At 50.9% G+C, this 9,880-nt stretch overlaps 1 protein-coding gene across 1 annotated transcript in view; it reads right to left on the minus strand.

Moving 5' to 3' along the window:
* The window catches only part of LOC107119748 (5-hydroxytryptamine receptor 3A-like), a 29,608-nt gene that overhangs the window by 6,420 nt on the left and 13,308 nt on the right, over nt 1-9,880 (minus strand). Inside the window, exons 2-6 of the mRNA XM_015422330.1 lie at nt 8,499-8,665; nt 6,547-6,591; nt 5,188-5,297; nt 1,835-2,004; nt 84-250 (exon numbers count right to left, since the gene is read on the minus strand). Coding sequence (XP_015277816.1) covers nt 84-250; nt 1,835-2,004; nt 5,188-5,297; nt 6,547-6,591; nt 8,499-8,665 — 659 coding nt within the window. The remainder of the gene's footprint in view (nt 1-83; nt 251-1,834; nt 2,005-5,187; nt 5,298-6,546; nt 6,592-8,498; nt 8,666-9,880) is intronic.

Raw genomic sequence — 9,880 nt, forward strand, 5'->3', positions numbered from 1 at the left:
GGGCCTCTCCTTGAAATTTTGGTCCCAATTCCCCCCCCCCCCGCACTCCTCCCCCTGAGACCAGGCCCTCCACAGTTCCTTACAAAGAACTTCATCTCTGCATAACTCTCACTGGAGGCGTCCTCCACTCGGAACTCTCGGAAATGGCTGAGCACGTGCAGAAGTTCCCATTCGCCCTGGTTCATGAAGACGCTCTTGTCGGTTTTCACGGCCTCTTGGGAGCGCCACAAAGAGATGTTGATGTCTCGGACTGCGGGGCGGAGGAGAGGAAGAAGAGAAGCAAAAGACGTCACCCGCCTCCTCCTGGAAACCCCTCCCCTCTTCGTGCCACAGCTCGTTCCTTGAGAGTGGTTGACTGGCGCCTTTGGGTCACAGCTGGTCCTAACTGAACACCATCAGGGGGCTGGGCAGAAATCCAGCCAGAGATTTTTCTTAAGCCTGGCGGTTCCCAGCAGTTTAGATAGTCCGGTCTAGCCTGATCTTGCTAGAGCTTGGAAGCTAAGCAAGGTCGGCCATGGTTAGCCCTTGGATGGGAAGACCACCAAAGCAGACGGGGGTGGCTGTTCAGAGGTAGGCAATGGCAAACCGCCTCCGTAAGTCTCTTGCCTCGGAAACCCCCGTGAGGAAGACACCGTAAGTTGGTTGTGACTTGACCAATGTTCCCTGTAAGCTGAGTCAGTGTGAGCTAGCTCACAGTTTGTTAGCCTCCAGCTCACACATTCTTGTCTAATCCCAGGAAGGAGGGCTCCAGAGCAAGCTAATGTATGCAGCAGCCAAATTGCTCGCTCACAACTTTAATGCCAGGAGCTCACAAAGTAAGATTTTTGCTCACGAGACTCCACAGCTTAGAGGGAGCATTGGACTTGACAGCTCCCTTTCTCTTTGGGTGACTTCTACGGACTTGGGAACATGAAAGCCAATAACACTGCAAGAGTAACAAGGACCACAAAAACTATCTATGCAGGACTGTGCCAAGCTATCCCTGTCGGCAACAGTGGCCCCAGCTGCCCCTTACAATCGGAATGAGATGGAGATTGTCCGCAGCACCTTTTATCCAAGGATAGACAGCCGCTGAAGATAGAGCTTGCACTGAGTTTTCAAAGCAAGTAGCCATTGACCGACCTCTCCCATGAGCAGGAAGGGAGTTCTGAAGCAATAAAGGGAATCTATTTTCTTGTCTTTACTGTTTGTGCAACTGAAGTCACAAGCAGCAAACCCTCATCCCACAGTAAACCTTGTTCCACAGGAAAACATGGAAGAATGTAAAGGCTCAGGGGTTAAGACGCTAAGCTGCAGACCAGAAGGTCGGTACCTCGGCAGTTCAAGGCCCGAGTGCTGCATGACAGAGTGAGCTCCCGTCTCCGTCCCCAGCTCCTGCCAACCTAGCAGTTCAAAAGCAAGAAATTGCAAGTAGATAAATAGGGACCACTTTGGTGGGAAGGTAACAGCGTTCCATGCGCCTCGGTGTTTAGTCTTGCCGGCCACATGACCACGGAAACATCTTCGGACAGCGCTGGCTCTTTGGCTTTGAAACGGAGATGAGCACCGCAACCCTAGAGTCGGACTCGACTGGCTTTCGAGCAAGGGAAACCTTTACCTTTACAGCAAAAGCTGTCATATCATTTGACAACAGCTGCTAGGAATTCTGCCACATGCAGGGTAGTTTGTTTGTCTTCGTCTCTGAGTAACCAAGATGATTTTACTTCTGGAAAGAAGAATCCTTACAATATGACCAGGGTATGATGACCCCGGGTACCTGAGCTCACTCCTTCTCTCCATGATGGGCAACATGCAAGAACCTCCCCAGGTGAAACCAACACAATCCACCACCTACTGTTATGCAGCCAGCTGGTGAAGGTCAGAGAGCAGTTCTGCACGTCGAAGGGGAAGTTGTAGATGTCCAGGCTACAGGCAGTCACCACCTGGACTGGCTTGAGGTTCTGCACCTCTCCCGTGTGGAGAATGTAGACGTAGGGGATGTCGGGGGACTTGCCCACATCCACGCTGCCACGCAAAGGACAGAGAAAGTTACTCTGCTGCAGGATTTTGGTCATTTCAGTGACACCCAGGGATGCCGGTGATGGAACATGGCAGTTCTGAATTCCAAATCTCAAAATGTGAGAACCTTTTGAAAGTTTGCAAAAGCTTCTCAGCACCTTGGAATAGAAATTCCAGCATCCTGTTGAAACTAGGAATGGGCATGAACAGTCGGTCATTTCCCCAGAAAGCACTTTCCTGGGGGCACCTTCCTAGGGGGGGGCTGCAACTCATACACCGTAAATCCAATCCTCACCAAATTTGTAGGGCAGGTAGAGGAGAGTCGGTTGGAGATCCTCTGTGAGTTTGGTGTCTCTAGCTTGCTCAGGGTCCATTCTATAGAGTCACAAACCTCATGGAACTGGTTCTTTTAGCCCCTAAAAGTTCGTGAGAGTTTGTGGTTCATGAACCGGGCAAGCCATGAGCCACGGACAAAACCAAAACTGTATTTTCCCAGTTTGTGCCCATCCCTAGTTGTAGCACAACTACTTATGATCCTCAACATCGTCCCTCCACATTTTGCTTTTTAATTCTTGACATTTCTATGGCAAAAACCTCTTTTCTAAACTATGATTTTTCAGGGAAATATTAATCGCATTTCAAAATGGCCCCAGGGGCACACTTGGGAGGGGAGGGGGAGCCATAATTCCATTGGACAATTGCCTTTGCCGTCTTTGCCAAATGGACAGACCTCCGGCCCAATGGCTGCTGCGGTCCCTGATTGGTTGCCATGGTTATCGAACCACCTCTCAACTGAAAGGGAGTTGTGTATGAAGGAAGCTTCCCTCCTGTAGGCTGGTTGGACAGACACCAGCTCAGTCTGCTAGGGAGAGCTTCAGCACTCAGTGCTTTTTTTCCTTGAAGACCTCCGTTCTTTGCTGTATAAGCAGACGGGGAGGGGGACTGTAAATGGAAACCCCCCCACAAAAACACAGAAGGTCTTCTTAGAGAACAGAGTGGTGTTGTCTGTGCAGTGTAGGGTTGCCAGATCCAGGTTGGGAAACCCCTGGAGGTCTGGGGAAAGGAGGGACTTCAGTGGGGATACAGTGCCATAGAGTCCTTCCGCCTTCCAAAGCGGCTGTTTCCTCCAGGGGGAACTGATCTCGGTCGCCTGGAGATCAGTTGCAATCCCAGGAGATCTCCAGCCACCATCTGGAGGTTGGCAACATCAGTGCCATGGGAGGGGACCCCCCCCCTGCCCCCAGGCACCGCATGGGGGAGAGCTGATCTGCAGTTAGAGGCAGGAAGAAGTAAAAATCACACTCATCCCTTCGGACCCTCAAAAACCATCTGTGGGGCCCAAGCCAATGACCATGGCTTATAATGCATTGTCAAGGTAGCTCCTCTAACATATCGAATTTCCCTATAGACAGTTTAACTGTACGATAATTCTCTATGTGCTCGACTTTGAGATCCCAGGCACAGAAGTTAGAAAGGATAAAAGGAAGTCCTTCTTCACCCAAAGAGTGATTAACACAAGGAATTCACTGACACAGGAGGTGGCGGTGGCTACAAGCATGGACGGCTTCAAGAGGGAAATAGATAAGCATATGGAGCAGAAGTCCATCAGTGGCTATTAGCCACAAGGTCTAGATAGGAATTCTGGGGCAAGTGATGCTCTGTATTCTTGGTGCTGGGGGGGGGGACAACAGTGGGAGGGCTTCTAGGGTCCTGGCCCCACTGCAGGACCTCCTGATGGCCCCTGGTATTTTTGGCCACTGAGTGACAGAGTGTTGGACTGGATGGGCCATTGGCCTGATCCAACATTGGCTTCTCTTATGTTCTTATGTCTGGGACAAGGGATGCTCTGTCTTCTTGGTGCCTGGGGGGCAACAGTGGGAGTGCTTCTAGTGTCTGGGCCCCACTAATGGACCTCCTGATGGAACCTGGTATTTTTGGACACTGTGTGACACAGAGTGTTGGACTGGATGGGCCACTGGCCTGATCCAACTTTGGCTTCTCTTATGTTCTTAAGTTCCCCATTTCTGTAACTTCACACAGACCTTCGTGTATTATTTGCTGAACGCAAGAAAGGGTGCTTCTGGGACAGGACAGACATTCTCACATCACTCTGGTCCATCATAACGGTGGGGACAGTCCCTAAATCGGCTTTTGTTCTCCACCAGAAGAGGGCAACCAGGACCGTGAGAGGGTTGGAATCCAAGTCTTACGAGGAAAGGCTGAAAGAGTTGGGTCTGTTTAGGCTGGGAAAGAGAAGGCTTCAAGGAGACATGATTGCAGTCTTCAAACATTTGAAGGGCTGTCATGTAGAAGATGGAGCAGATCTATTCTCTCTTGCTCCAGATTGCAAGACTAGATCTAATGGGTGGAAATCACAAGGGCCTCAATACCGGCTAAATATCAGGAGAAACTTCCTAACTGTCAGAGTGGTTGAGCAGTGGAACAGTCTGCCTCGGGAGGGGGTGGATGCTCCTTTGGTGGACATTTTCAAGTGGAGGCTATGTTTCAGGTATGTTGTAGGGCTCTCTTTCAGCTGTGCTCCTGCAGAGGGCAGGGGGTTGGACTAGATGACCTGCAAGGTCCCTTCCAACTCTAACATTCTATGATTCTATGATTCATTTCTCACTCCTTGAACCGCATCGCTCTGATATTTTTTCCTTCCTTCCTTCTGAAGTGGCCGCTCTCTTCCCATACGACCCAGAGGGCCCACCGTGAGGTCGAGTGGCTTCAGAAAAGGGATCTGGAAAGAGTCCCCCCCCTCCCCAACAAGGACTTTCTCCTCATGGTAGCAACAGAAGGGCGGTTGTAACAACAATGCCTCTCTTCCCCCCCACCCCGTTCCCTTCCCTCTCTCTCCCAAGTACGGGTTGACGGTTCTGCAGCTGCCCCTGCATTGTTCCTCTCTCTTCGACAAAGAATTCCTCGGAATATTTGAATCCCACGCCCAAACCAGCAAGGGTAATTATGAGTGTTTATCGTTTGCTACGACTGGAACCGGCCCAATTGCTCAGCCTTCTCCCCATCTGCGATAGACGGCACACGGAGGACGGTGCCAGTTTGGAGCCAGCCGGGGAGCGTGGCCAAGAATACCAAGTGGAAAGAGACGGAGGCAATGCGGGATGGGGTGAGGCCCACAGCCCTCCCCAAAAAACCCTCCCAGCAAAGCTCTTGAAGCTTTGCTCCACTTACAATTCGTTGATCAGGATATCAGGAACCCAAATGGCTTCGGTGCGGATGGACATCTGGGTGAGGTTGTCGAAGTCCTCCGGGTTCCACGTCAGAAACTCATCGGTCCAACACTGCGCGGGGGGGGAGAGGGTTTGGCCTATGGGCAGGCTCGAAGACACGCGGTGGGGTGGGGGGGCTCTCAAACCTGGGCAGTAGATGGTCACACATCTCACATTGCAAACCACTGGGTTATTGAATCCTTGCCTTGCAGTGCACTAAGCATTACAGTGACTGCAGCCCTGCAAACATATAGGGCCCAGACATTGTTCTAGATCGGGGTGTCAAACATGCAGCCTGGGGGCCGGATGAGGCCCCCGGAGGGCTTCTATCAGGCCCGCAGTGGAACTGGCTGTCTTCTGCTGCTGCTTCCAGTTCTGCCGCTGTTGCATCATCGTAGGTTTGCAGCTTACAGATACACAGCTGAACAGCATACTCAAGATTGCAACAGCACAGACATTTTGATGCAATCATTCAGAGCAAGAGGTGTCAGTTATTAGACACTGTTAAATAAAGAAAATATTGCAGAGAGTGCTAATGTTTTAAGCATGTTTTTATTTTAAGTGGAAAAACCCTTTGTGTTTGTGTCCTTGATAAAGTTTATATCTCCGCTACCTGGCATTACATTTTATGGCACACAAGGCCTGGCCCAACAAGGTCTCATTTATGTCAGATCCAGCCCTCATAACAAATGAGTTTGATACCCCTGTTCTAGATAGTGGGACCGAGTAGAGACAGTGTACTAAGCATTACAGTGACTGCAGCCCTGCAAACATATAGAGCCCAGACATTTTTCTAGATACCAGGACCAACTAGAGGTATCACCAAACGCTGTGCACAGAATATTAAGGGAAGACCCATAAGAGCTTGGGACCTGCGGTGGCTCAAGTGATTAAGATGCTGAACTGCAGGCTGTGGAAGGTCGGTAGTTCAGCAGTTCGAGACCCGAGTTGCCGCATGACGGAGTGAGCTCCAGTCTCTAGTTCCAGCTCCTGCCAACCTAGCAGTTCGAAAGCAAGAAATTGCAAGTAGATAAATAGGTACCACTTTGGCGGGAAGGGAACAGCGTTCCGTGCACCTTGGTGTTTGGTCATGCCAGCCACATGACCACGGAAACGTCTTCGGACAGCGCTGGCTCTTCGGCTTTGAAACGGAGATGAGCACCACAACCCTAGAGTCGGACTCGACTGGCTTTCGAACAAGGGAACCTTTACCTTTACATAAGAGCTTGGAGCCTAAGCCTGGGGATGTGACTATGCTGCCTTCAGCCCTGGTGCAAGGGAGGACCAACTGCTCCGCTGGCTGGCAACCACACCACCTTACCTGTCTGTACCAGATGTACGTTGTCAGAACTTGGTTCTTTTCATCCTATTCAAAACAGAGAAGAGGTTAGTGATGCAGAAGGCCGCCTACCCTGCTTGCCCACCTGGTTGGAAGCAGGGGAGGGGGCCGTGGCTCAGTGGTAGAGCATCTGCTTGGCATGCAGAAAGCACCGGTTCAAACCCCGGCATCTCCAGTTGAAACAACCAGGCAGCAGGTGACATGAAAGATCTCTGCCTGGGATCCTGGAGAGCCGCTGCCAGTTTGAGTAGACAGTACCAGTTTTGATGGGCCAATGAGGTTGCAGTCACACACACTAAAGAATCCACTTTCCGTGCACTTCCCAACTGGATTTTACCAGCTCACAAGGTGAATTCCAGTTGGACAGCGCCTTGAAAGTGGATTATTTCGTGTGTGTGATCACAGCCTTATTCAGGATGCGGCAATGTCATTTAGGAAGGGGTCATGGCTCAGTGGAAGAGCATCTGCTTGCTATGCAGAAGGTCCCAGGTTCAATCCCCAGCATCTGCAGTCAAGGACCAGGCAATAGGTGACGTGAAAGGCTTCTGCCTGAGACCCAGGAGAGCTGCTGCCCATCTGAGTAGACAAGACTGACGTTGACGGCTCAGTGGCCTGATTCGGTAGAAGGCAGCTTCATGTCTGTGACCGGGTCTGTGCGCCCAAGGCCATGCCTCCATCCTGGGCACCTCCTGGAGCAGCAAGACCAGGAAAGCTCTTTCTCTGCCCAATGCCTTGGAGAGTTGCCAGCAGCAAGCATGGGGAACACCGGGCCAGATGGACACGGGGCTGACTCCCCATGAGGAGGCATATGGCCAAAATGACACAGCAACAGCCTCAAGTTTCCTGTTGGGTTTACTCAAAGGGGAAGCAGCGGCCAAGCCCAGCTTTCCAGAGAGCGCACCTGTAGAAGGTACAGGTTTCCAAAGACCTCTGTGTTACATTCATGCATTCAGTTTTAAGTATACACCTAAAAATCATAGGTGAACACCAAAGGAAAAAAGATAATGTGTGTTCCAAATTATGGCACCTTAAATGGAAAAAAAGTCAGTGAGGACTTGGGGGCGGGCAGCAGACTTCAGTCAAAAATCAGGGGGAGGGAGATTTGACAGTAAACCAGCTAGACTGAAGTCCAGTAATACCTTAGAGACCAACAAGATGTTAGGGGTATCAGTTTTCAGGAGTCCAAGATCCCTTAGTCAGAAATCTGGAGTTCTGGCCCTGCTGGTGGACCTCCTGGTGGCACCTGGGTTTTGGCCACTGTGTGACACAAAGTGTTGGACTGGATGGGCCATTGGCCTGATCCAGCGTGACTTCTCTTATGTTCTTATGTCTGGGGCAGTGATGTTCTGTCTTCTTGGTGCCGGGGAGGCAACAGTGGGAGGGCTTCTGGAGTTCTGGCCCTGCTGGTGGACCTCCTGGTGGCACCTAGGTTTTGGTCACTCTGTGACACAAAGTGTTGGACTGGATGGGCCATTGGCCTGATCCAGCGTGTCTTCTCTTATGTTCTCATGACTTTTGAAAGCTTATACCCCAGAAATCTTTAAGAACATAAACATAAGAACATAAGAGAAGCCAATGCTGGATCAGGCCAATGGCCCATCCAGTCCAACACTCTGCCACACAGTGGCCAAAAATACCAGGGGCCAGTTGTTGGTCTCTTAGGGGCTACTGGACTCAAATCCAGCTCTTGTACTGCAGACCAACACAGCTTCCGTCGGAAAACAAATTCTAATCCTGTCATGATGCTCACTAAACATTTTCAACAAATTTCTTTAATGCCTTCAAACAAGGGAATCCAGAAGAGCTGCAGTTTCTCTGTTGACTGAGAGCTTTCTACCAGTCTTGACGGATTGGGTCTGTGGTCTCACTCCCACTTAAACAGAGCAGTGAGAGGGTTGGGCCCACGAGGCTCGGGGCAGGGCCCAGGAACATACCACACTGAGGATGGCGTAGACCATGATATCGATGGCCACGTTGGTGGTCCTCCTCCAGTCCTTCACGGGCCGGACCCCTTTCTTGTAGCTGGTCAGCAGGTAATCATACAGCTGGTGGAAGGTGGCCTGACTGGAGCTTGCCGTCCTGTTGGCGACTTTCTGAGAAGCTGTAAAACAAAATGTGGCACATGGCTGGGCAAGGCCCCCTGGGCATTCACTCTCTTACTGGAGAACTTGGATTTATTTTATTTTCCCAAACTGACCTTTCAGGGGGAGCCAAAGGATATTGTGGTATAAAAGTTCAAGATGATCGTAAGGTTTTTTGCCTGGTAAAAATCGATACCTTTAAGCCCCTGACCAAGGCTCCCTGTAAGCTGTGGAGTCTTGTGAGCAAGGATTCTACTTTGTGCGCTACTGGCATGAAAGTTGTGAGCGAGCGATTTGGCTGCTGCGTCAATGAGTTTGCTCTGGAGCCAATCCTTCCTGACCTGAGACAAAAATGTGTGCGAGCCAGAGGCTAAAAAAAACCTGTGAGCTTGCTCACACTGACTCAGCTTAGAGGGAACACTGGGCCCCCAGTACTGGTGAGAGCTCGTAACATTGCCAACTTTTCAACAGGCCATAATCCTGTGCTTTTTCACAACTGCCAAATCTGAGAATATCAGACAAATGCAGTTTACCTAGGCTTGCCAACTCCAGGTGGATAAATTCCTGAAGATTTGGGGGAGGGAGCCTGGAAAGGGTAGAATTTGGGGAGGGGAGGGGCCTTGGAGGGGTGGGACCCCATAGCGTCCCATCCCCCCCCCCACAGCAGCCATTTCCTCCTGCGGAAGTGATCTCTGTCGTCTGGAGATCAGTGGTAATTACGGGAAATCTCCAGGCCTCACCAGGAGGACGGCAACCCGAAGACTGCCCCAGTTTGGTGTAGGAGAGCCAGTTTGGTGTAGTGGTTAAGTGCGCGGACTCTAATCTGGGAGAACTGGGTTTGATTCCCCTCTCCTCCACTTGCAGCTGCTGGATGACCTTGGGCAAGCCGTAGTTCTGATAAGAGCTGTCCTTGAAAAAGAGCAGTTTCTGTCAGAGCTCTCTCAGCCCCACCTACCTCACAGGGTGTCTGTTGCGGGGAGGGGAAGGGAAAGGAGTTTGTCAGCCGCTCTGAGACTCCTCTGGGTAGTGAAGGGCGGGGCATCAATCCAATCTCTTCTTCTTCTTATCTAATATATTCTTTCCCAGTACTTTTTTAAACACTGGGGACTGCAGAGAGAGAGAAGAAGAAGAAGAAGAGATTGGATTTATACCCCGCCCTTCACTCGGAGTCTCAGAGACACCCTGTGAGGTAGGCGGGGCTGAGAGAGCTCTGACAGAAACTGCTCTTTTTCAAG

Source organism: Gekko japonicus, unplaced genomic scaffold, assembly GCF_001447785.1.
Source record: "Gekko japonicus isolate JY-2015 unplaced genomic scaffold, Gekko_japonicus_V1.1 scaffold805, whole genome shotgun sequence".
In the NCBI taxonomy this organism is placed as follows: Eukaryota; Metazoa; Chordata; class Lepidosauria; order Squamata; family Gekkonidae; genus Gekko; species Gekko japonicus.